This window comes from Vicugna pacos, chromosome 4 (genome assembly GCF_048564905.1).
Source record: "Vicugna pacos chromosome 4, VicPac4, whole genome shotgun sequence".
In the NCBI taxonomy this organism is placed as follows: Eukaryota; Metazoa; Chordata; class Mammalia; order Artiodactyla; family Camelidae; genus Vicugna; species Vicugna pacos.
Window position 1 is genome coordinate 63,983,310 of NC_132990.1, and position 27,569 is coordinate 64,010,878.

General features: G+C 43.9%; 1 protein-coding gene across 5 annotated transcripts in view; it reads right to left on the reverse strand.

Annotated features, from left to right (window-relative positions):
* Positions 1–27,569, reverse strand: part of ASTN2 (astrotactin 2) — an 801,670-nt gene that overhangs the window by 146,946 nt on the left and 627,155 nt on the right. For all 5 annotated transcript variants that reach the window (XM_031677473.2, XM_072960007.1, XM_031677480.2 and 2 more), the window contains one exon: positions 18,410–18,675. In XM_031677473.2, the coding sequence (XP_031533333.2) occupies positions 18,410–18,675 (266 nt within the window). The remainder of the gene's footprint in view (positions 1–18,409; positions 18,676–27,569) is intronic.

The following is a 27,569-nucleotide window of genomic DNA, read 5'->3' on the forward strand; positions in this document are numbered from 1 at the left end:
ACGATTCAGAGTTAGGATTCAAACACAGAGCTGATTCCAAGGACTGATTCCTTGGAAGTATTTTTCCTAAATACCAAAGACAGTATTTTTTTCTAAACACTGACTTATTCTTCCTAAATACTAAATACTGAAGAAGCAGGAGTTGAGGTGCATGCATATTCTGAGGAGGAGACAGGGTGACCAGTCAACCAAATCCTCATGGGCCAGAACAACACTCCAAAGTGGTTTCCAGGGACATGAGTTCAATAGGATATTTACTGACTTTGAGTTTAAAAAAAAAACAAAAGGAGGTGGTAGGGGAAGTTGTCTCTGAGGTCAAATAAGTTTGGAAAAGACTAGATCAAAGAAAATCAAATAGATTGTTCTACACAGAATTTTTCAGAGCCACACATATGCTAATGGTCACTGGGAAGCCCTAAGAAGGGAATGTATAAAATGCAGCATTTCACAAACATATTTGTCCATGGAGCTTTTTTGGTTCTCTACATGGCATCTGAGGATCTGGCGCCCTGCAGAGTCGTATCCGTGTCACGCTAATCTACATACTGAACTGGGCACAAAGCCCTCGGCCAGCCAAGAGCTCGTCAGGAAGCTCACCCCGGCTCCGTCAGTAACTGCGCAACTTTGGCCAAGTCAGTCTCCCTTTCTGGTTATCTCATCTATAAAATAAGGGTTTCGGTGTTCTTACGTCAGAGCCCCGAACTTCCTCCGACACACGAGTGCGAGAAGTACGTGTGGCTCCCACGGACACTGGTCCAACTCCTGCTGAGACTTCCCCAGGCACCCAGCTCAGGCCCCGGGCCACTCTGAGGGCCTGAGCCCACTCCTACTGGCCTCCCTGGCCGCAGATCCTGCCACACCCTGCTCAATGGCTGTGGGGCATCTGGATGGCCTTGTGCTGCTGTCAGGCTCCCCCAAATCTCTGCTTCTCCTGCCAGCATCACCTCCTGCCACCGAGTTTTTCATACTCTATTCTCCAGCTATGCTCGTCTCATCTCTTGATTTTTACATGCTATTTCCATTCCTTGGAACACTCTTACCCCATCCAGTAATTTCCTCCATTGACTAACCCATCAGCTTTCAGCTTAGAAACCACCTCTTGCAGGCAGCACTCCCTGCCTGACTCCCTTCCACAACTGGGATAGACCCCTTCCTTCATAACACATCTCTTCCCACCTTCTATCATAAAACGTATTTTACTGTGTTATATTTCATAGTCTATTTCATTACCTGTCTCTCCTAATAGGCTCTGTACAAATTGAGGTTGGAGTCCTGTCTGCTTTGTTTACTGTTTAATCCCTGGGCCCTGACCTACAGTAGGAGTTCAGTAATTGATTTATAAATTGGTACACCATAAATTAATTAATGTTAAGGACACGAATCCTGTCATACCTTTCTCCCTTTGCCTCCTACTCGCCTTGGCTAGGAAGATTTCTCCTCTGTCTGGGACCAGAGAGAAATTCTGCGCTCTTAACCTCTGCATACTCCTACCAGATGCTAACTTCACCCCTGAGACCAGCCCAGGAGATCTAAGAGCCAAGACTCTTGACATAAAAATATTCTACATCTTCCAGTAAAATATGGAAGGGCTTTTTGAGCTTTTGGTACAAAGTATCCCAAATATCAGAAGGGACAAGTGCAAAATTACTTTGAACTCTCTTTCTTAAATATTTATGCAAATTACATATTCTACTCCACAATAAACTTTGGCTGGCTTTAACATTGAAACAATGGAGTTTTTCCCCAAGTGTTTCTCACAGTGTGATCCCTGGACCTCTTGTCTCATTAATGACCTGAAGTGCTTGTTAGAAATTCAGATTCCCAGGCCAAACTCATAACCACTGAATCAGAATCTTGGGGAGAAAGACCCTAGCACTTGTGATTGAAAATATTCCCAGGTGACGCTTAGGTACTATTAAGTCCAAGAATCTCCAGTCTCTCTATCTTGTGGTTTTGGATATATCCTCACATACCACAGTGTGTCCCTCTGAGTTAAGAGTGCTCCAGTTTGAGAATAACCACCTTCAGGATCTTAACAGATGCCGTCCAGGCATTAGATACAAGGGATGGTTTGGTGGGCACATTTGAACTAAACAACCCTGTTGCTTTGGCCAAGGGTAGTGGGACCAATATTGGCCCAAACTGGATCAATCACATTCTTTATGGAAATTTAGATTCTGATGTTCGTTGCTCTCTCTGAGTGCTTGAACTGGGATGAGATACAAAGCTAGACTTGGCGAGGCTCATCGTGTTGAGCTACGTGCATGGAAACCAGAAAAGGTGGGGCTGATGGGATGGGGGAGGGAGGGAGAGAGGGAGAGAAGGAAACTGGGAAAGCTCTAGTGCAGAGAGAAGCAGAGATGCCAGGCTCCAGGTTTACTGCTGAGAGTGGCTTCTGGGATGCCAGGACCTCCACTGGGCTCTCTGTCCTTGAGTTACAGGAGAAATCACTATAACATTGTAATAATTTATCCACTCTTCGCTTAGACAGTTTTAGTGGGTTTCTATTCCTCACCAATAAAAGAGGTTTGACTAAGACAAACACAGATACCACTTCTTAGCCTGGCATACAGGGCCTTTCGCAGAGTGATGCCAAACAATCTCTTCAGTCTCATACCCCACTATTCCAGTCTGCCCCAGGCCTACCGACCATGGCTGTATTAAACCACCTGTCACGGACCAGACAGGCAACAAACTCTGAGGTCACTGTTTCTTTGCACATAGTTTCCCCCAGCCTGCAGCGCCTTAACTCCATTCTGCCTTTAAGCAAATCACACTCATCATTTGAGATCCAGGACAACTACAGTCTTCCCTGGAAACCTTTTTCTGAGTTCCCAACAGAACTGAAGGCCCCAACTGTGGACAATACATCTGCTAGTGAACTACAGTATGTTATACAATTATTGGTATGTCTGTCCTCTCCACTGAACTTTGTGTTCTTTGCCTTATTTTATCAAAAGCTCCTTGCACAAGGCCTGGCCCAAAGGAGGCACTCCATAAATGCTGCATGAGTAAGTGTTGCATGAATGAGTGGTAAACTCTGAGGATTAGAAGACTGGGAGCTCTTTGGATGTCTCATCTATGTTATCCCAGTAGACCTACTCAGTCATCGGGGCAAGAGATTGTGCTCACATTGTTTCAAACTATCTCCAGACCATTTGTCCTGCCTGTCACTGAGCTGATAGCGATTGGGAAAGTGATGAATAGCAGACCAATTATGAGCAATAGGAAACATCAGTTATAACTCCAGGGAGAAGACGCAGCCATATCAGTAGCCTCATCCATCTCCTTGTGAGTCATCTTCCCAAGGCATCTTGCCCTGTGACCTTGAACTGCCAAGGGCTTCTTAGCCTTGTACAAATCCAAGTTCTTCAGAGGACGGCTCCTCCTCTCAGCCAGTCTCCTGCAAGGCGTTGCTCCTGGCCCACTCAGTTCTGGAAGGGGAAACCTGGATGGGACTCACACACTTCTCCTAAGGGAAGCCTTCAGCCAAGGATCCCAGCCCCACCCAATAGACAAGACCTGTCTTCTAAGGCCTGCTGTCCTGTGACAGATAGTAACTCCTCTCCCCTGTGTGAGAACATCTGGAGATGAGAGGCGGGTGGGAAGGTTTCAAGTGGAGGATTTGTCCAAGATTGTGGAGTTTATGTTGCTAAATGCTAACTTAAGTTAATGGTGAGTTCCTGAGTAAAGGACTGCAAACTTTCCCTTCTGTGGCCACCGGTGACCTCATTTTTCCAGTACGCCCATTTTCCCTTGGGAGGCATCTGAGGGAGGTAGTCTCTCCAGCTGGTGGGGCTTCCATGGTTGGAACTGTGGGTGGGGGCAGGGAAAGAAAGGTCAGAGGACAGGAGGGGACATGCTTAGTCTAGACCCACACTGAGTTTATCTTTGCCTTTGAAAAGGCTCCTTGGAAATCTGGCTAAGGAAGCTCTGAAAAGAGGGATGATTTCCACCAGGTTCACTGTAGCCATATTTCTGTCCTGGTAAGTTGGACTCTGAGAAGTCTTGGTCCCTTAACCCAGCAAAGGACATTACACATGCTGGAGAGACAGCAGAGCGTGGAGGTTAAGAGTACAATCTTTGGGACCAAACCCCTGGGTTCAGATCTTAGTCTGATTACTAAGCAAACAGATAGAAGTGACTTCAATTCTCTGTGCTTCATTTCCCACATGTGTAAAACGAGGAGGTAGTAACAACCACCTCAATAAACCTCAATAAAGAATGGCGTAAGGTTCATTTATAAAGTGCCTAAAATAATGCCAGAACCACCCATGCGCCCCCACGTACACATATATTTGATAATTAAAGAGCACTGATAAAGCTCTGAACTTATTCTCTAAATGGAAGCAAGATAATGATTATGAATTATCATCATTTATTATGAATGTACTAGAGTGGTTATTCACAATTACTTACAGACAAAAGTGATTCTAGGCTTATCCAGGCTCATAATTACTTTTATTCTTCTCAATATTTCTCCAACAGGGAAAATATGTCATTAGAACCAACTATGGAGAAGTATGCTTTTCCTGCTCTCTGTGAACTGATTCCTCTTTTGGTTCATCCATTGGTGGGTGCCAGAGGGTAAGGCAATTACATTTATTGTACACCTACTCTGCACTGGATGCTTTAATCAGAAGCAAGAGCAGAAGCAGAAGAGTGAAGGAGGAAAAGAAAGAGGAGGAAGATGAAGAAGACAAAGGAAGAGGGAAGAAGCTGCAACTAATATTGATCGAGTCTCTAATCACACTGGGCACTGCTAAGTGCTCTGCATATATAATCTTATTCAACCTAACAGCAACTCTGAGTTCAACACTGTTACCAGCCTCACTGAGATTCTGAGTAATTAAGTTATAGCTCCACAGGATAGGGTAAAATAAGAATGTAAGCCTAGGTCCATCTGATTCTTACACTGCTCTTTCTTTACAGCTGTCATCTGATATAATATCCAGAATTCATCTAGGCAGCAAGTCCAGATTAATGTGACAGATATGAAAATAAAGTTCAAGTAGGCTAAGTCACTTGTTCACGAACATCCAACAGGTTAAGCGTATAATCTGGAATTCAAATCTAGATATGATTGATTCAAAAGCTTGGGCCCTTTCAATAGCAACTCATTAGAACACCTAAAGCTTCAAAATCTCACTAACAAGTCTGTTTACTTTGAATGTAACTCATACCCTTCTGAAAATTAAAAAAAAGTTAATAAATATACCTATCTCTATAAATATATGTAAGTATGTATCTGTACCAATATACCTACTTATAAATATGTATCTAAATCCCCATCTTCTCCAGCTCCCCTCACAACAGGTATCTACACATCTGAGGGACACAGACTATGGAGAAGCACTATGGGGGGATGGACAGAGCCTCATCAACGTGTACGCCCCACCCTCAAGCAGCTACCACGCTTCCGTTTCCTGGCATTCCCTCTGAGTTTCTGACGAGAAGCAATATTTTCTGGAAAAGATTCAGCTTGGGCAAAGTACAGTCAAAAGAGACAAGCCCAAGCTCTTTTAAGAATGATTGATGCTTCTAAAAAATAGTTGAGAAGAGGGTTTTGGATTGTGTGCACAGGTCTTTGTTAAGTTTTGTGACGGGAATCTCAATCAGGGGGTGTAACAGAAGTCAGCTTCCAAAAGGCTGAGAAGTGACTAAGAGGTGAGGATGGAGCAAGGCGTTTTACCATCAAGGAAAGGTGAAGAAAAAGACGGTGACAGGAGGTGACTCTAGAAGAAAGGCTACTCAACGCCAGAACAGGCTTCCCTGTGTCCGAGTGTAGAGGAAGGAGCCAATGATGGGGCAGCCTCTATCTTAACACATTGAGACCACAGGCCATGGAACCAGACAGACGTGCATGTAAGTCCTGGTTCCATAACTACTGGCTGTATGATGCCAATAAGATAAGAGATTTTTCCCCTTGAGCTTCTGTTTCCTTTAGCGAGCCAAAAATTAGGTTTTTGAATACTATGGGCATGATATTAAAGATAGAAGCTACTGTGACCCAAGGCAAATCCAAAAGTCTGGAAGCAAGAGACTTGGCTTCCACCCTGAATTCTGTAGACAAGTAGGGCAGTCCCTGTGTGTTCTAGCCTCTCTCCTCATAAAGCACACATCAAGAGGGACAGAGGCATACTGGAGTTCTTTCAGGGGTCAATATTCAGGATGGCTGGGCTAGGACTGAGTCTGAGGAAAGAAGCAGATCCACGTGACGAAAAACTATTGAAAGAACTGGGGATGCTTACCAGAAGAGAAGTCCAGCAGAGACCTAAGATGCCTTCAAATATCTGACTTAGAACCAGGAGAGAGGCCAAACTTTCACTGAGTTACTTCTGTGAGCCAAACATTGCTATAAAGCACCTTACCTGGATTTAGTTAATCTGCAGAACAATTCTATAAGGTAGATGTTATTATAGATATTATTAATCCCATTTTACTGATGAGAAAACAGAAGCTTAAAAACTTAAGTAATATGCCCAAAGGCACAGAGAAATTTTGTAGCAAAGCTGATATTTGAACCCTCATCTCTCTGATTCCAATGTGCTCTGTCTGATAAGTCAGGAGATAAGTTCATCTCAGTATAGCACTGACAGATGGAACTGGAAACCACATGGACAGGGCATGCTGTACAGGAAAATATTTTAGCTCAATATAAAGAAGGATGTTCTAATAATGAGAGAACAGGCTGCTTAGGGATCACTGAGCAAGCTTTTCCTGGGAGTATTCAAACACGGGCTCCTTCAGGGAGAAAAGAATTTAGCAACAGACTAGGGTTGGACTAGATGCCTGGATAATGATCACCTCTTCTACTGAGTTGGCCTTCTCCTTCTTTTTCATAGACACTCTTTTGGTCATAAACTGTAATAACACAATATGGGAGAGAAGAAGTCGGGGGAACAAGAGGAAGAGCAGGAAGGGAGGGGAAGACAAGTAAGAGCTTGTCTACACTCAGCACTTACTATGTACCAGGTGCCCATCTCATTTAACACAATAACCTCAGAAATTAGGTATTATTGTTATTATCCCCACATCATACCTGAGGGAAGTAAGGCTCAGAATCCCCTGCCAAAAGCCACCCAGAAGAAAGGGAACAGTCAGGACCTGATGACAGATTTGACCAGCATCAGAGATAAACTCTTACTTATTATAGCAGAGAGCTCAAATTGTTCTGTTAGATCACCTTGTTCTACAAAGTCTACCAATACTGGTGATGGTGGATTGCCAAAAAATTATGGCAGGTCAAGCCTCCAGACCTAACTATAAAGTCACAAGAAATACAGGGGCAGAGGAACATGCTAAATAATACTGTGGGGCTGCCATGAGCAAAATCCCCTGGGAACTATGCCCAGTTTTCTTGACAAAATATCACAAGGAATAAAAAGAGCATTGGAGGAGGAAATCCGTAGATTAAAAGAGATTTAATTATCAGCCAATCACAATGTTTGGCTATTATTTAGATCTTAATGTGAACAAACTGGTGCCAAAAATGTAAGACAATCTGGTAAACATGAATAATGACTAAACATTTGATGGTATAGAGGAATTGATAGTTTAGAGAGCAAGGCAATGGTATTGATTTTTTTTAAGTCCTTATATTTTAGAAATATGAACTTTAATATTTACATATACAACTGTATAACGTTTGAGGTGAGAGAGTAGTAGCTTGTGATAGGTACAATGAAGTTTACTATACTAGTCTCTCTGCTTTTGTATATATTATACTTTTTTAAACTAAATTGGTTCGGGTTGGGTAGCAGAATATGCAGAAATCTGACAATGTTCTCCCAAATGGGAAAACTCAGAGATGAATTTAAAAAAGAAAAGAAACATGTGCTGCAAGGAGAAGCCAATTCCTTGAGGGCTTCTCCTCCTCTCAGGACTCAAAGGTATGTCCTGGAACCCTTCTGCTCAGAAATGCTAGGAATGACCAGAGAATGCTCTGCACAGATCGCCTGACCATGTAACAGTACAAACTCACACTGCTTTCAACCGCATCTGCCTGATGAATTGTGAGGCACATCTGGAATGACTTTTTTTTTTTCCTTCTCAGATTAGAGAGAAATAGAGAGCGAGCTGAATTGTTTGTAAATTCTCTCTGGGCCCTTAGCATCACTGCTGACTGAAGTTTCCTAGTGACCCAGGGAGAGGCCCCTGTGAACAGACAAAGCACCCACAGGGATGGGGCCTTCAGCTTGCTCTGTTCCTGGAAGCCCCACACTGCCCTGACTGCATGTCACTCTAAGGTAAATGATGGTTGTGTGATGGATGAGTGGTGGGACAGCTGGAAAAGGGATTCCAGTCCTGGCTCTGACGTTTGTTAGCCCTGTGCAGCTTCAGAGGGTGGTACCCACCTTTTCTGAGCCTCAGTTTCCTAATCTGTAAAACGAAGATAAACATCGATACATTTATAGGTCTACTAAGAGGACTAACGGAGCCAGTACATGTGAAAGCACATGTGTGCATGCCAATGCAAGTTGGTTATTCATTTTTTCACTTTCATTTATTCTCATTAAAATATATATTTATGGAATGTCTACTGTGGGTCACTTTACTAGAAGATGTTGGTGCACTGCTGAGCAAAAGTTTGTCCAGACCTTGGTCTCATGGAGTTTAGCTCTTAATGTACAGGAAAATATTTTGACTCAGTATCAGAAAGGATATTCTAGAAGGAGGGGGAGACAGGATGCTTATGGATCACTGAAAAAGCTGTTACTGGGAATGTTCAAACACAGGTTCCATAACACTGGCGAGGTGTGGCAGAAAGGAATCAAGCAGACCAGGGCCGGTCTAGATGACTTCATTCTTGAGTTTACCTGTTCTTTCCTTCGCATTGGCACTGCTGTCATCATAAAATGAAACAATAAAATGTGGAGGAGGAGGAGACGCCGATATTAAACAATTAGAAAACATTCATAAAGGCATAATTATAAACTATGATAATTGCTATGAAAGAAAGATAAAAAGACTCAATAAAGTAAGTAAACAAATAGACAGGGGGATCTTATCAAATCTAGAAGCCTCAGCAATCTGATGGGTGAACAGTAGTTCACTCAGTGGAAAGAAGAAACAGGAGGGGGTGAAACAAATTCCAAGTAGAGGGAACACCATGTGCAAAGGCCCTATGGCATGACAAAGCACAGTTTTGGAAAGTGGGAGATCACTGTGACTTGAGCACAAAAAGCAAGAAGGGAACAGGTACGAGATGAGCTGTAAGATAGAAGGGCTGGCTCCAAGCCCCTTGGAGGCCACGGTAAGCACCTTGTTCTGGATCCTATGAGCAACTGGAAGCCAGTTAAGAGTTTTCACTGGTAAAGTGATGTGAGCAAGTTTTAATTTTGAAAATATCATTCTGGCTACCAGGAAGAAAATGAATTAGATGGGACGAGGGTCACAGCCAGTTAGGAGGCTACTGAAATAGCTCAGGCAAGACTTGGACTAAAATGAGTAGAAAAGTGAACTTAATTGAGAAGTTCCTAAGAAGAAAAATCTATAGGGTTTTTTTTTTAATGTGTTGTAGTTTTCAGGGGGGTGAGTGCAGGAAGAGCAAAGAGTTATCAAGGATGTCTCACTGGTTTCCAGACTAGAAGAACTTAGATAGAAAACACCCATCAAAAGAGAGGCAAAGTTATTTGTGGCAAATGTAGTGTCTGCAGGGGTTACAAGTGATGAGAAGCCACTGTATTTCCACTATATGGAGGGAGCCGACCCTAGAATGAATGGGAGGGAATCTGTGTAGACTGCAGAAGTTGTCTGTTCTTGCAAATATTTTGGCCACTGAGTATAAGAAATGAAGACTCAGTAGTAGCTGGAGAAGGTACTATTAGGCAATGATGGTCTCTTTAGTACACATTAAACTTCCATTTTTTAACACTTTATTAAAAAGTTGAAGGGAAGTAGCTAAGGAGAGATAGAGTATAATAAAATGAGAAAAAGCTGAAATGCTTGGGTCAAACCTGGCTCCACCAGTTCCTACAGGACCTTCGGACAAGTGATTCTCTGTGCTTCAGCTTTCCCAAGGGGAAAAGAAAGACAACAGGAGGGCCCACCACGTGGGGTTGATGAGAGGGTTCAGTGAACTAAGCACACAAGGTGCTTGAGCTGAGCTCCTGGCACAAGTGAAGTGCTCAGTAAATGGTTGTTCTTTAAAGTATCAGGAAAAGACATTCTGTGATCTTCTTTTTGTCACATTTGCTAACTAGATTCAATGTCCCATGGAGGGGACGTGGGGGAAGCTCTACACTCTGACACGCAAAAATGTCTGCATTTGCTAAGTCTGTATGCCTTGCATATCTTACTGCATCTGGTAGTTTTCTGGTCACATGCAATAGCTCTGTTTTCCAGTTTTGCAAGTAGGCAAGCCAAGCATTAAGTTCCTCTTCTGTAATTGACCATGAGCGTGTTGAGTAATATGTGGATTATATCCCCCTCTTTTCTTTGATCTTCCCTCTTGCCAAGAACCGCCTGACAGTCTGGTTCCTGGCCAGTTCACCTCCTTCTCACAATGCTCCGACGGAGAGGAAGTGGCCCACAATAGCAGAGATTTACATCAGATTATAAATACTTGACTTTCTTAATCCCTAAGCATGGAATTCCCTGAGGGAATTTCAGAATGAGAAAGTCACATGAACCATGGTTTTGGGCAGTGGTTCTCAAGCTCACCTGGGAAACTTGTGAAAAGGAAGATTTCCAGCCTCACCCCGCCCCTAACCTGAGACAAGCAGAATCAGGAGGAGAAAGCCAGGAATCTGCATTAAAAGAAAAAAAAAAGCTTCCTCCAACTCAAGTGGTCCTGATTGACTGTCATGTTCTAAGAGCCAAGCCTCTACACTCCACTAGGCATGCCTGACCTAATTCTGTTTTATGTATTTCACCCTTTGCCTTTTATTATATTATATTACTTACTATTCTGATTGTTTACGTCTTCCAAATACATTTCAGTAGAAATTTTAAGTCTCCAGATGGTTAAAATATATGCCCATTTTGCTCTCTGATGTATCCCAAAAGCCCAAGGACAGCGCCTGGCCCGTAGGAGACCCTTAATTAATAGTTGTTGAAATTCTTTGAATTGAGTCCCCACCTTCCCAGACATCCCATACATGGACTTCTGCCGTGGACACTCCAACTAACTAGTCCTTTTAGCTTAGCATTCTTCAACATTTGGGTCAAAAACATTTAGAAAATTTGCTGACGCCATGAATCTTTTTTCCAGAAAACAACTACAGTGATACATAATTCTGCATAAACTTTCTGGCGATCCAATGACCCTTTAAAATCAGTGATCTGCAGACCCCAAATTAATAAGCCTTGCCATTAAACCAGCCCTGGTCCCTGCAATTCACCCTGCAACTGCTGTTGGTATAGTTATTATCCTAAAATTCACATCTAGTTATGTCCTTCCCTTGACCCCAAATGTTGAAGAGCTCCCTGTAGTTTACGTGGTACCTTAGCCCAGCATTCAAAGTTGTCCACAACCCAGTCTATTGTGTATCACTTCTCCAGTTTCATCTCTCCCCAATTTTTTAGACCTGTTGTAAGTATGATTGACTAAACACATACATTTTTGGACACAGGCTTCCGGGGTTTGAATTCTGACCTCACAAGTCACTAGCTCTGTGATGTTACATGATTTACCTAAGATTTTTTTTTAATGTTTAATTTGTGAAATGGGCATAATAGTGCCTACTGCAAATGTGCCAGGGGATAGAGTGAGACAACATGTACGAATACAGATGAAGCCCTTTTAAAATGCCAGGCACAGAGTAGGCACTTGATAATTGCTGGGCATTATTCTTCTATTCTGTATGTTTGGCACATAGTATTTGAAAGAACTTTCCTTCTCCTTCTTTTCCGGTATATCTTAGTCTACACCAAGGTTGGTCAGAAATTTTTTTTGCAAAGGACTAGAGTAAATATTTTTGGCTTTGTATGTCCTGCTGTCTTCTATGGCGACTGCTTAACTCACCCACTGTGGCAGGAAAGCAGACGTAGATGACACGTAGACAAATGAGTGTGGCTGTGTTTCATCAAACAGACGGCACGCTGGCTTTCACCCACAGGCCAGAGTTGGAAAACCCTGGCCTAGACTCGCTTCGGAATCTTGCAGACCTGGGTCCAAGCTTTTCTGAGCCTCGGTCTCCTTATCTATTAAGTAGGGATGATGACAACATTTCCCCGATAAATTCTTGGATAATGAAATGAGATAAAGCATATAAAGCCCTTGGCAGAGCTCTTGGCATATCATGTACATCTGGTTCATAGGATTATCTGCATCATCAACAGGCTGGTCTCAAGCTATTCATCATCTGCCCATATCCACCACCTTCCCTGGCCCAAGAATCTTTTCCAGATTCACCCTCCCCTCTAAGTTTCTTTCTCCCTCTTTTCTAACACTGTTGGCATAGCTATTGTATTGTTTGCAAATAAATCATGCATTAAAGTAGCATACGCAAGCAATTATAGTTATTTATGTGGCTCTTCTTCCTCATCCACTACACTGTGAGCTCCTTGAAGGCACAATCTGTGTCTGATTCGCCTCTGTGTCATCTTCCCTAGCACAGCACCTGGTACATTCTAAGCGCCCAATGCAAGGTGGTGGCGGTGACCCTGCTACAGCAATGGTATGGTGGTTATGACAATGGTGGTGGTGGCAGTAACGGGGGGGGGGGGATTTTGACTGTCAATTTCTTTTCAAAGAGCAGTCATTTGGAATTCTCTTCTCAGTTTGAGCCAAGAAGTGTAAACAGAGCAAACAAGTCTTTCTGGCAGAGAGAGAGAAACTGCTAGAAGGTCAGACAACCACAACAAGACCAAAATTATACATGGCTCTTCCTAGGGCAGCATGAAAAGAAAAAAAATCACATTGGAATTCAAAGGACTTGAGCACTAGAAAAAAACATCTAGAGCTATAGAGCATTTTACAGTCTTTCAAATATTAGCAAACAGTCTCTTAAGTTTTCTACGTGAGAGCCCTGTGGGGAAAGTTATCACTACCCATTTTACAGATGAGGACATTGAGTCTCAGAGAGATGCAAGCTATTTCTGAGGTCAGAAGTCATGACAACTAAATAAAATGCAGACTTGGCTGTGTGGTCTAGAATAAGCCATTCCTTACCTCTAGGTCTGAGTTCTACTATTTGTAAAACAAAGATACTGATCTGTAAAATAAAAAAGGATTTGATTTTAGTATCCATCTCTACTTATAAATGCTGTGTTTGAAATGGAATACAAGATGTATGTATCTTTCTCTTCCCAATATTAATTTAAGGAGTAATCTCTTTGTATAGAAAATAAATTGCAGGTCACAAGATGCCTCTTCAAACCTCAAAAGAGTTCCCTTATTTTCAGGGTAGAATTAAGATCTGATCCTAACATAGTGCCAAAGGGGGCCGTGGGCAAAGTTAGCCCTACTTCTCATTGTATAGATAAAGATACAGAGACCAAAAGAGTAGAAGCATTCATGTCCAACGCCATATAACAATCAAGGACAGAACCTAGTTCAAATTCCAACTGTCCCAGTTTCCTAGTTCTTCCAAAGAAAACTCCCAACCCCCAAATGGATAGGGACAGATGCTATAATGTCTACTCTACAAGTGAGTAAAAGTAAGGTTGCCCAGACAATTGATGGTAGAGATGGATTCAAATTCAGCTCAGTCTGGCTCTTCACCAAGACACTATTCTGTCTCTTCTATTTTGAGCCTCTTTTTCTTTACCCAAAGGCTAAGTTAACACCCACACAAAGTCTTACACATTTAAGCACTAGTTGTGCTTAGCCAAGCTCTGTGGCTTTGAGCTGTTGAAGGGTCATTTAACAGGTGGAGGGAGGAGCTTCTGTATTAATCAAAGACATCTCCATCATAAAGACTTTCTTCCTACTTCACTTGTTCAGAACCACAGCACCATGTGTAATGAAGGGCTCCTTTCCAGCTGAGGCAGAAGGTATCATCCTTTCCCACGCATTCATGGAAATGGATCCAAGGAGATCCCAACCACCAGAGATGCTGGTGTCCAGTGGTCCCCCAGGCTATCCAGAAACAGAGGCCAGAGCTGCCCAGCAAATGTCAGGCAAGTCACACCACTCACTCTGATACTCCCTGACTGTGCCACACAATGGGACTCAGCACTGGACTCAGCACTTCAGGCAGCTCAAGTAGTCAGCTGTTCTCACATAGAAGAATGGTTCTGTTCTGCTCTGGAAGGTCTATGGAAGGAAAGCCTTTCACTTGTGTGTAATTCCATCTATAGTAAATAAGAGTATGAGTTCCAGCAATGGTTATAATGTAAGAAAATGCTCCTGAAATCCCTCCATTTGTGATCCACCCTTCTGGGTTAACCAGTGACCTCTCCCATACAAAATACAGATCTTACTCTAACTGTCATGTCCCTAGAACTTTGGGCATCTGCAAAGTTACCGCATACTAGCTAGAAGAGGATGCACCAAAGGAAGCACAGAAAAAGGAAGGAGTCAGTTTAGACAAACATTACTGTTACCACTATCATAGAAAACAGGAGTCCATTACATGCTATATGTACCATGTGCTCATTATCATTTGATCCCCATGAAGTAGGAATCACAAGACTCCACTCTATAGATATGGAAACTTAGGTTTGGAGACGTCATTCAGCATCACACAGGAATATAAGATTGAGGCAGGATTCCAACTCCTCCTGAGCAGAGCACAGAGCCTGCACTATCTGATGCCACTTAGACAAAGCCCCTTCAGAGGACACTCTGAAGGAAACCTACCCAACATCCCTGTTTTTTTCAGGTATGAAAAGAGAGTCCCAGGAAGGAAAAAGGACTTGCCCCAGCCTTGCTATGACTCAGTGTCAGAGCCCAAGTCGAGGACCTTTTGTGTTTAATTGACGCGGCCTCTGCCTCTGGCTGCAGAGAAAGGCAGAGGAGTGGAGAAGCCATGGGAGGAGTGATGGGGGCTTGGGGAAGAGGTAGAGAAACAAATGACGGCCATGCTGAAAGCGGCTGCCTCCTTGTCGCACCAGCCTTGCTCAGTGGCCATGTTCTCCTCCTCCGGATCATTTCCAGACCTGCAGTTGGGCCTGTCCTGCCCACTCTGACCACAGCCTGGCTCCCCTGGAAAGGCCTAACACACTGCAGCCCCTAGGCTGCTGTGAAACTCTAAACAAACCTGTTGTTGGGGTTTGGGGAGGAAGAGAAGAAACCAGCCAATCAGCTCTAATGTTCCTTTGCAGGGATGACTGCAACAGGAGAAGAGCTTGGCACTGAGAAGACATCACTCACTCCTACCCGTCTGCCCTAACTCCCTATGGCTTCCCACCAGCAGAGGCCAGACTCCTCACCAGCACAACCTCCTTGGCTCTGCCCAGCCTGGCTGCCGCCTCTCCTCGGTGGAGCCTCAGGGAAATGGGCCACGTCTGCACATTCTTCAGGCCTCTGTGGGAGCTGGGCCTTCCACCCTGCATGCTCCCGGGCTCCGCCCCTCCCCCAAACCCAGCCCTCCACATTCTCTTTATGCACCTGACCCCCAAGAACTAATTTCAATGGCACTTTCCAAAGGAAGCCTCCCCTCACCTCACAAAGCCCTCTGTCACCTACTTTTAACCCACAGGCCTGGACTTCTCTTGGTACTTAGCACAGCCTGTCCTTCCTTCTTTGGTGTGATTGTTTCAATGATATCTGTCCCCTCTGCAGGTCTGTACACTTCATGAAGATAAAGACTGGGCCCTTTTGTGTCTGTCTGTCATACGCTTTACTTCTCAGCCTGGGACGCAGTACAGGGCATGTAGTAGGTGTGCAAAAATACTGAATGAATCAATGAAGGGCTAGTGCTTCTGAAGCAGCAGATGTCCCATAAGGAGAACAGTGACATCTAGTGACCACTGTCATACTCCTGGGCTCCTCGCACAGCACATGTATTGGCCTCAGGAAGTGGGTATTTTGAGGATGCTGAGGGAGGCTGGCGTAGCATGCAGACACGGGGAATCTGACTCCTGAGCAAAGAGGAGAGGAACCAGCACATGTCCTGCTACCACATGTGCCAAGAGCACGTCATAAAAGTCCTGTGACTTAGCTAGTGTTGAACCACATTACAGAAGAGTAGAGTGTGGCCCAGACAGACAGTGACTGGGGCAAGTTCACAGAGTGGGCACTGGGGATATTCACAGCCTTACCCACCAAAACCTGGAGAGCTCAGCCCCACACAGCTACCAAGGAGCAGCTTTGTCCTCACTGACACAACACTGGTCAGACCACCCTTGGTATTTGCTGGAAGCTTCAACAGCCTCCTCATGCATCTCCCTGCTTCCCCTAACAGTTCCACAGTTGACTCTCACCCTGAAACCAGAGGTGTGGAGATGCACACGCATTTGGCTTTTTTGGATCTTTCATTAGTTTTACTTTGGGGACCTCTGATTATTTGTGATGCTTAATTCATGACTCGAGCTCATTGTTGTACCATGCATAATTAGACTTTATATATTCATCCAGTTAGTGTTCATTAGTTAGCTGGTTTTAATACTTTCATAAAACCCTGACAAATCCAGCACCTAAAGAGTTAGGAACCTGACTATGTTCATGTAACTCACTCTCATGTCATCACCCTGCCTCCCCTGACTTAAGGCCACCATCATCCTAACCTATGTTCATCATTCCCTTGATTCTTTTTTAAAGTTACCCATTGCATCTGTATTTATTCTTAAAGTAGTGTGTTTGGTGTGTATCCATTTTAACTTAAAACAGGAAAGGGCATCTATCATGCTATATAAAATGTACCTTTGGGATTTCCGGTCTTCACTGAACATTATGTTCACCCACCTCATTAAGTGTCACTATGGTTCACTCATTGTGGCTATAGTACCGTGTTCCGTTGCATGCATATTCCACATCTCATTTAACTGCTCTCCCATGGACGGTCATCTGCGCTGTTTCCAGAGGGCTCTTTCTGCCACTTAAATCTAATCCTATCAGCCTCCTGCTAACCATGTATCTTCAGTATGTCATTACGCTCCAGATAGGGTCCAGACTCCATGACCTATCTTACAACTGGCTAAATAAGCAAGTTCTTCCCAACCCCTCTGGCCTCATCTCTGCTCTCCCTCCATCTCTTAGTCTAAGTCATGGGAAATTTCTATTGGTCTGTATACAGACCATGTTCTTTTTGCCCTCAGGTTGTCTACCTGGTACTCTCCCCACTTTCCTATTCTCTACTCCTTTCTCCTCTATGAAGCCCTTCCTGCCCTTCACTCATCATGCACTGGCCCTTACTCAGCCCAACAGCATGCTGTGGGAGGAGCACATAATCCAGAGCATCTTACTGGACTTGGTCAGTGGTCTACAGACTGTCTTCCCTGGAGGCCCAGGGCTGCCCAGAAGCTGCTGCAGAGGGAAGAGTAGGGACGAGGCAAAGATGCTTTATCCACCTTCTTCTTTCTTACTGAAGGAGTGGCATCACTATTCCTGGTTTTGTGGATTGGGGTTCCTGAAGACTGCATTTGGAAAAAGTACTCCACAAACACAAGTTTGCAAACCAGTGAACCAAATCATTCACACAATCCTCTCAAGCCCTGACATGCTATAGTTGAAAATGAGAGAGACACAAAGAGGAAAAAGATGTAATTTCACAATTAAGCTTGCAAGCTCTCCAGCAGACCAACACTGAGCAAGTCACTAAATGTCTTAGGTTTCCTCACCTGCAAAGTAGGAATAGGATGAAGGTGAACCACATGGAATTGCCACTTTCATGAATAAATAACGGTCAAATGTTAGAAATTCCATATGAGTCAACAACATACCTATGAGTAAATCATAGATCTGGAAGGTAGCTTCAGTGAGCTAACCTGAGTACAGCGCTGAAGTAAAGACTGCTAGATTTTAACCAAATCCACACCTTCTTCTCCTGGGCAGACTGACAGACTGCATTTCCCTGTCTTCATTTGCAGACAGGGGTGCTCAGTGGCTGAACTCTAGCCGACCAGTGAATGGGAGCTGAAATGATAATTTGCCATTCTCAGGCGTGGCCCATTTAAGCTTCTCGTGTGCAATCTTCCATGTTCTTTCTTCTTCCAAAGCAGCCTTGGAAGCATCAGATGAACAGAGCACAAGATGGAACAGGCTGGGTCCCTGAACCACTTCTCAGAGTAAAGCCACTCATCAATCAAAAACATCTATTTAGGACTCTGCACAAACAAGAAATAACCTCAATTGTACTAAGCCACTGAGATTTGAGAGTTTGTCAGTCACAGTACCTCATGTTACCAAGCTGTATGTGTGCTTAAAACAAGGTAAGGAATCAAGAAATGCTAGTCCTCGCCATGATGGTGATGATGGTGGTGAGGATGACAGTCCTGATGGACAAAGGGCCCACCAAGGGCAGGAGATATGAGGGCTGGTGCTTAGATTTGACTTAGTGACTGTGTCAGGGGAGCTCACCTCCTTGGTGCCATTGTCCTGGATGAGAGTGTAAAGCGGTACCACACGGTTGATCTCCAGCAGCACCGGGGTGGGGCTCAACTGCTCTTTGCCCGGTCGGCGGCAAAGGTGGCAGGTAGATGGACAGCGGCCTTTCTCTTCACAGCGGATCTCCACACCTGAGATGAGCTGGTCATCTGACAGCATCTGGGCCGTCAGCAGACCTGAGAGGTAGGTGATGAAGGGCATGGACTTGAGCTCCTTCTTGCTGCCCAACTCCGTGGTCTCTAGAGAAAGAGATAAGTTCGGTATTGTTCAAAAAGTCAGACTCCTGAACCCATAAAGATGTGCTAAAGAAGTGGTATCCACTGGAAAGGAAATAAAAAGATGACAGAGTGGTTTGTTCATGATGCTTTGGAAAGAGCGTTGACCTGAGAGTTCAGAGGCCAGAATGGTGTCTTTTTCTACTATTTATATTAAATAATCCTTTGCTTTCTCTAGGCCTCACTGTCTCCAGCTTTAAAGTCAGTAGGTTGGACTAGAGGATTCTTCAAGGATCTTGCAAGATGTAAATATTCATGCATATTTTTCCTAACCAGAAATTCCTTTCTCTAACTGTCAATTTGTATAAATGCTACCTTTCTTTTAAAAACTTGCTCCAGTCCTATATTTCCCATGAAGTCCCATGTCATGGGGAAAGGGCAAACTTTGGAGTCAAGTCAATTTCAGTTAAAATCTCAATTCTGCTTGCTAAGTGCCTATAGTGATTAATTCCACAATGTGTGGTTAATAACAACAACAGAGGCAGTTATGACTGGTAAATGAGACAGGAGAGGGACCTGTCTGGAAAAGGCACGATTTCCCCTTTCTTTCCATGCTCATCTATTCCCTTATTCAAACTTCTTTTCCTCAGAGTGCCGTCATGTGCGTGAATGACACACGTCCCATTCTGTGCTGTCCCTCTTGATCTATACAACTGGCGTTTCCCACCTCTGTGCCTTTGTTCACCCTGTCCTCTTTTTCCCCTCTGCCTCTCCAAATCATTACTACCCATCAGTGTTCCATCTCAAAGTGACCTTCTTCAGGAAGTCTTTCCTCCTTGCCCCAGCCCTTCTTCTCTGGATAAGCATTTCTGCTCATAAGATCTTACCCTGTTAAGCTCATTTTCTCAACCCCATTTTCTGTTGACCTCTCTAACCATATAATCGGCTCACGGAGACCAGGGGCCATATTTCTCAGTCCAGGCCCCCAACCTTCAGTGCCTAGCATGGTGCTAGAAATATTCTTGAGGTTCTATCAAAGAGAGAAAATACCTAGTCTGGGGGCTCCAAAATCATTCTGAGGAACTCTGGGGATCACAGCAGGCATCTCAGCAGCTTCCTGAAGAGGGCAAGAGGGAAACTGAGCAGGCAGGACTCTAAACCTACACCTCAGCTTCACATAGAAAGTCCCACTATCTCTTTTATAGACTGGCCTGCTACATAAGATTTCATAAGAAGAAAGGGCTCAAAGCATGAAGCAGCAAAGTGATTTATACAACTCAGAGGGTTCCATTTACATCACATGGTGTCCTCAGAGCTGTACAATGCAGAGTCAGACACAACAAGGTGGCCCTGCACTAAGGGACAAAGCTTGGTCCAGGTGGCAGGTTCATCCAAGCCTAGTGAAGTCAGGGCAAGCTCCTGCCTCAGTGGAAACAGGGTCCCTGGGCACCAAGTCCTAGGAGAAAAAAGAAGGTTGTTTCCTGCTCTCAGCCTGCAGTGACACGCAGCTGATCTGGAAATGGGCTTGCCAATTAGAAATACAAATAAACGCAGTCTTCATTCATTACTCTCTGGCCCTCGGGCTTGGGATCTGGGCTCCACCTTTTCTGTCTGGCTGTCAGCAAATGCTTATGAGCATCAGATCAAAGGCTCTGGGGGAAGAAGACAAGGCAAATTCCAGCTAACCAATCCTTTAGAGGGATTAAAGAAGAGTAGTTACTAAGATAAACAAAACAAAGCTGCGAAGAAGGCATCTCGGCAGCTGGGGAGACGGAGACAGTCTTATATACAGACATGTCAAAAGAAGATGATGACGACCTTTGGAAGTGCAGACTGGAGGGACAGTTTTGGAGAAGGGTGACTTCCAACTCGGGAGAGAACTATTCAGGGGAGAAGGTCAGGGAAAGTCAGAGCTGCAAGGACATTAGGAAGTGGTCAGCCCACACCCTGATGCAGAATTCAGTAAACCATGGCCCATGTATCAAATCCAGCCCTCTGCTTGTTTCTTGTAAATAAAGTTTTATTGGAACACAGCCCCCCTCATTTACTTATATATTGTGTATGGCTACAACGGCAGAATGGAGTAGTTGCAACAAAGACCCTATGGTTCACAAAGCTTAAAACATTTACTATCTGACCCGTTACAAAAAACACTTGGAAACCTCTGCTCTAGCCCTAAGCTACAGATGGGTAAACTGAGTGTCAGAGAGAGGTTACACAGGAATGTGGCAGTACGATGGATTAAAGTAAAACCTCTGGAATCAACAGACCACCAATACATGTGGATTGTGAACCTCCAAAGAGAAAAGATAGAGTAGAGCATCTTTTCTCTATAAAATATCTTTGGAAAACTATTGAAAAAGTATACCTTTGAAAAGGCTAGTCTGGTATAATTCTCCCATTTTGAATGAGAGGAAATAGTGTTCCAAAGAAGGTAAATGACTTTTTGAGGTCGCATGAGTTAGTGATCCTTTTAGTACATGACCCCAGCCTTCTGTTAACCAATTCATCACTTAAACTACTTTTTTTTTTTAAATCTCATACTTTGGAATACAGACGCCCTGCCCCTCATAGCACCTTGCCATAATTTAATTGGGAAAATAATGCGACATGGTGCTGGGGGTAAGGATTCCCTTGATGAAACAAACATTCATAGCCATCGGATTAAAGATCTAAATATCTGTCTAATTCAAAACAAGCTATTGATCTAAGTTGGTCTGCTTTTGCCCAATAAATTTTTTTTCAGTCTATCAGCTCAACATAAGTGGGGTTATAAGTACTCAACATAAGTACTTTTAAGTGGGGTTAAAAGCCTATAGTCCAGGCTGAAAACTGCATTCCGGTAGCAGTATAGAATTTAAGCTGAATTTAAGGGCTTATTTTGCAAAATGAGGGCCCTGGGATATCATCTGGTCCAGCCGCATTGTTAACAAGTGAGGAATCTTATAAGACCTAAATGGAAAAAGGGATTTAACTGTAAGTCCCACGCACATTTATTAACAACGATCCTTTTTGTAAAGATTGTACCATGCTTCAATTATGATCTGGATGAAAGTTACAACAGGGAAGACCATTAGCCATTCCATTAATTATTCCTCTGTAGACACTACAATTGCAAAAGCTAATTGCTTCTGATCCAACCTCACTCTGTGGCTAAAGTCATCTTTTCAAGAGGCAAACTCTATATCCTTCTCCTGCCTAAATCTCTTCCAGGGCATTTCACTGCTCTCAAGATGAAGACCAAAATCCTTAACACGGCACATAGGTAACGTGGGATCTAGACAGCCTGTCTGCCTGTCCAGTCTGATCTCTCATCCTGTTCCTCCTAATTCTCCTCCTGTCAGCTACGCTGGCCTTCACATTTCTTGCATACACCCTGTGCCTTTCTCAGTCTTGGCAATGCTCTTCTCTCTGCACAGAATGCTTTCCCCCACCCCACCCTCCACCCCTGCCTTCTGGCTCACTCCCACTTATCCTTCAGATCTCAGTTCAAGGGCCTGTTCCTCAGAAAAGCCTCTCCTGAACTCCATGCCACCAGTCTCTATTAGGGTTTCATACTAAAGATCCTCATAGCATCCCATTCTATGTACCACCCGCTAACATCTACAGACTATAAGATCCATGAGGGCAAAGGCAGTGTTAGTTTTGCTGATTTCCATAACCACTTTACGTATTACCTGGAGCACAGTACGATTTTAATATTTTCAATAACGTATTTGAATATATATTTATATACCCTGATCACTGTGCTAGCTCATCAAAACACTGATGAGTCTAAGAGCCAAGATTTGTGAATTTCAGGATTGACAATCAAATTGATGGCTTGCCATCAAGTGGCAAGCTCTTCCCAAAGAAAAACTAGCCCTCGACTGAAAGGTTAACAGATGAATAGCTGATCAATTTGCCAGTTGTTCTGACCTCCTCCAGGTTTTCACATAGGCCCTTGCCATCGAGGGGATGGGAGAGTTCAGTTAAAACAGGCTGTCTTTAACAGGCCAAGGATAAAGAGCATTTTTGAAGAGACTTATCCTCTGTTCACATTTCCCATCCCTCTGAACAATGCTTCCAAAATAGGATCATGTCTGGTTTCAAGCCCAATTCAGTTCCAATGACACTACAACCCATTCATTTGAGAACCTGCCAACTGAACTCTCTTTTTTCTCCTCCCAAATTCCTGCTGGGTATTATTTTGTTGCCACCAGAGGGGGGAAAAAAGCCTTAGTTGAAGTGACAACTCCTTGTTGGGAGGGCAGCCAGGGCTTTTCGGCAGGAGGTGATGGCACCGCTTGCCCTCATCCAGAAAACAAAACAAAGGCATCAGACTCAGGGCTTCTGGGAGAGCCAAAGCCGCGTGAATGTTTGTTCAATATTCGGCAACAGCACAGGGCGCTGCCTCCCGAGTCAGACAGGCTTGCTTTGGCAGTAGGCTTCCACTTGAAGCATTTAAAGGCTCCACAGGGACCAGAGGGGCTCAAATTAGAAACGTTAGGGTGGGGGAAAGAGGGTGAGACTTTTATATCATAAAGAATGGCCTTTATTACAGCAACGGCCTCCCAGGAATTGCTGAAATGGGATCATTTCTTAGGCGGAGTTACTGTCTCCTGTTGGAGGAAAGCAATTGCTCTGAAGCCTGCCTCAAGGACCCACACAAATATCCTTAACAAAGGAGAGGTAGCCTGCTGAAATGCCTTCGCTGGTCTGCCCTTCATAGGCAACAGTACCGACCTGAAGGAGTATTTGTGGAGATCAAAGAAGGTGCCTGGCAAAGGTTAAGCACTCAGTCAATATTAGTTGTTATTGTTGTTCCTGCTGTGGTTGTTTTAATTGTTATCGCTATTGCTGGAACAAGATGGTAAAACTGAAATTTCTATTGAGACACCAAGACAGAATGGAAGTGAAATCCCAAAGCCAAGGCCCTAGATACAGAATTCACAAAGGAGGTGAATCCCAACTAGTTTTATAACTCTAGAAACCTCAGCCAGAACAAGAAACTAAAATGAGGTCAGAGAGGAGACAGGAAGGATTTAGGGGAGATTTGCTTTGGAGACAGCTATTACCTAATGTTTAGAGTCCTGAACACCCCAGGTGGGACGTGCAGAGCACAGTACCTTCTAAGCCCAAGTTTTGTGACAAGGGGCCCCAAGAGTGCATCTTGGAGAAATTGTTAAGTGCCCCTGGCAATGGGGAAGATAGCAGACCAGGGTTCCTACTCTACTTGCAAAAGCTCTAGCAGCCTGTGGGAGCAGAACAGAAGGGGCTGCACAGGGATTAGCCCCAAATCCCAGAGGTTGCCAGTGTGAAAAATGCTTGAGGATTTCCCCTGGGCTAGATGTGGATCCCAAAATAGGAAGAGCTGGGCTGGATCTGGGTTTGGGGGGTTTTGTTTTGTTCTCCTTTGTTTTCCAATGGAGGTACTGGGGATTAAACCCAGGACTTCATGCATGCTAAGCATGTGCTCTAACCACTGAGCTATACCCTCCCCACCGCCCTGGATCTATTCTGAATCCCCCACCCCACCCCAGAAGGAATTATAACAGAGACTGAGAGGTCCCCATAGTGAGAGTCTCCATAAAGTGGGCAGCCGGAGAAACAGAAGGTGGAGGGGGATCACAGCAGCCAGTCAAAGAGACATTGCGTGGTCCCCCGGTCTTGAGAGAAGCCTCTAGCTACTGGCGCCACTGAAAAGCCCCTGAAAAAGCCCCCAAAGAAAGGGTCAATTTAAAAAACGTGTCAGGACCAGAGAACACAGATACAAGGGCACCAGGGCAAGGATGTCCTTCCCAATCCCCACCATCCCTCCCTCCTCTGCTCTGACTGTGGAGGGAGAGGAAGAGTGAGAGAGAGACAGAAGGAAGACCAGCCTTGCCCTGGCCCCTGATATCCACGCTGGGGAGGGCAAGGAGATTTGACTTGTCAGACTTAGAGATCTGATTAAAATCTTGGACTGGACATCCTAATTCCTGACATGAAACTGTATTATCAGTTTAAAATGCCTATAGCACTGTCTGTTCTAAAGGAGTGATAACAGACTAGATGTGGCTTGCTAAGATTTTTGTCTAGGAGCAGAGTAAGATCATCCCAGTGAATACATTAAAAGGAGCGTGGGAACCAGCTAACATAAATACACTTGCGAACATACGTATCTTCATAAACTATATCTTGATCACTGTTAATTTTTGCTATCAGCTGAACCATTTGCATCATCATCACTATGGTGCTTATCAAACATTTTAAATTTTAGTTAGTGCTAAATAAATATGTCTCCCCAACTAAACTGTGAGCTCCATGAATGCCAGGACTACAGCCAGTTTTCATGACCATTTGCATCCCCAGCATAGAGTTCAATGTCTGATGTACTGTAGACAGTTCGCAGGAAAATATCCGAATAAACAAACAGGTGAATGTGTAATCTGATCCTTTTTCCCTTTAATTCCCTCTATTCCTGCAACATTTATCAGACTTCAAATCCACTGTCACAATTTTATCACCATCGCCCCAGAGGTAAATAGTCTTAACCTTACTTTAGTCATGTATAAATGGTAGCTCAGAGAGGTAAAAGAATTTGCCCAAGAACACATAGCTAGTAAATAGTCCAGCTTTTTGTACCTGGTTCTACTGCCTCTTTCATTGTATTTTTCTCCGAAATTTTTCAGCTCTAATTCTCACACCTGCACAAGTCATCTCTGTTGCAAACATGTGGCCTTTCTTATTCCTGTCACCTCTAGACAATAACCCTAAGCTCCCCCACCCCTTTCCATGCATTAAGGTATTTTAAAGGTTAGCTAGTCAGAAATTCAACCTGATGTTTCATTCACCACCAAATGATCCGTCAACCGCTATTTGGACACTTCTAATGACATATAACTCAGTACATTTTTAGGCCTCCAGTTCCATTATGGGACAGCTCTGTTGAATCTAGACCGGCTTCCCATCTGGAAATTGCAATTCTCATCTTAAGCATAAGACCCAGGCCCGGAGCTATGAGCTTTATGCGTTTTGGACGCCCTATCTGCAGTACTCAAGCCTGCCCCTTACCTGTGGGTCATGCTAAGATTAGCCAATTAACTATAGTTGAGGTAGACAAGTTCCTGACCTCAGGAACTATGGGGCATCCTTGAGTAGTTTCTGATTAAGGTGTGTGTGTGTGCGTGCGTGCGCATATTTCAGGAATAGAAGGGAAAGCAACAGTGGAGACTGTAAAAAGAAGACAGGTCTACAAAACTGCCAAATCCTAGGACAACTTATTTCCTGCTCCAACCTAATTTGCAACTTCTTCCCTAAATACACAGGTAATACGCCTGATCACAGAAGGGCAGCTACAGCACAGTGACTTGCTTGGGTTTAAATTCCAGCTCTTCCATTCCCAGCTGGATGATCCTGGAGAAGTCATTTAACCTCCCTGAGGCTCCATTTTCTCATCTGTAAAATGTCAATAATGCCAGTATCTAAGTCTTGGATTATTTGAAGGATAAATGAGAAACTGAAGCCAATAAATAATTTATAAATTCTAGGGTGTCAAGAGCATCTTCAGAGGTCAGTGCTTGGCCTTCAACTCTGAATTATTCATTCTTGTGCATGTCTGAGTCCACAAAGCTTCCTTTGCAACCTGCTGGTGCTTTAACCACACTGTCAGGAATCTCCTTAAACTACCTGTTTCCTACCTAGTGGAACGTAGTAGACAAGGGTAGAATTGAGAACTTAAGCCCAAAGCTACTAAGTCAGACTACCTGATTCTAAACTCTGGGCAAATCACCTCGCCTCTCTAAACTTAGTCTTCACATTTTTAAAAACGAGGAAACTAATTCCTCACCGAACTGCTCTGAGCATCAAATGAGAGATGCAGCATCTATGATCCCATATAGTCCTTGCTATCATCCTACAAAGTAGAATTGTTGCCCCCTTTTACAGATGAGGGAACTGAGGCTCAGAGTGACATAGTATAACCAACAAGAGGATACTTGTTTCCAGTGAAAAAAGGTAAATCTCTGAGGAAGTTCATATTCCGTGTGGGCAGTGAGATGTACCCCTGGACACTACCCAGTAGCCCAGTAGTGGCTGATGTCTTTTGTTTATTTATTTATAAGTTAGAATTATTTTAAAAGGTATTTTTTAAAAGGACAAAAATACCCACATGGTTTTGCTGTATTATTTGCCCTAAAGTAAAGAGTAGAGTGAAGAACCCTAGGGCAGCTCAGTCGGCCCAAAAGTGCATCTTCCCACAGACTAAGGCATGCTCTGCCCCCACCTGCCCTGACTTATCTTTCTCTTGCTGTTCAGGGAACAGTCAGCATCCAAGGTATCATTTGCTCCTGCCTCTTGGGACAAGGTGGGCTGCGGCCAATAACGGGAAGCTGGATGAAAGGCCACGTGTGATCTTCTGCTGCCCTCTAGTGCCTTCTTAAAATGATTGCTCCTGGGAAAAATCTGTTAGGTCTTTGATGCCAAAGAGTGATCACTGTGGGCAAAGCAACTTGCTAGGCACTGAACGCAGCAAGGAGGAGAGTAAAGGCTTAGCTATGATACAAGGAAGCCCAGTGTAATGACTACAAGGGCTCTAAATGAGCGTCTACTTAGAAAGTCTATCAGTGTCAGGTTTGGAACTAGGCATTGGGGGGTGGGCAGTGAAATTACAAATAATGATTCGTTTCAATCCTAGCTGTGCTTAAGTGTAGAGATTTGATTGAGTGCATCAGCTAGGAAGGAAAAGCTAGAAGGGAAGGAAAGAGGAGAGAATGGGGACAAGGCAGAGAGAACAGATAATCGATGGAATAGGATCTTGAAGGAAATAGGAAGAGATGACCTCCCAGGTAGCAACGGAAAGGATGTGGTCTGAATGTCAGACTTGGGTTTGAATTTGTTTGATCAAAACTGTGCATTTGACCAGGGCTTCTGTGTACAGTTACGCAAGCTGTTTACTG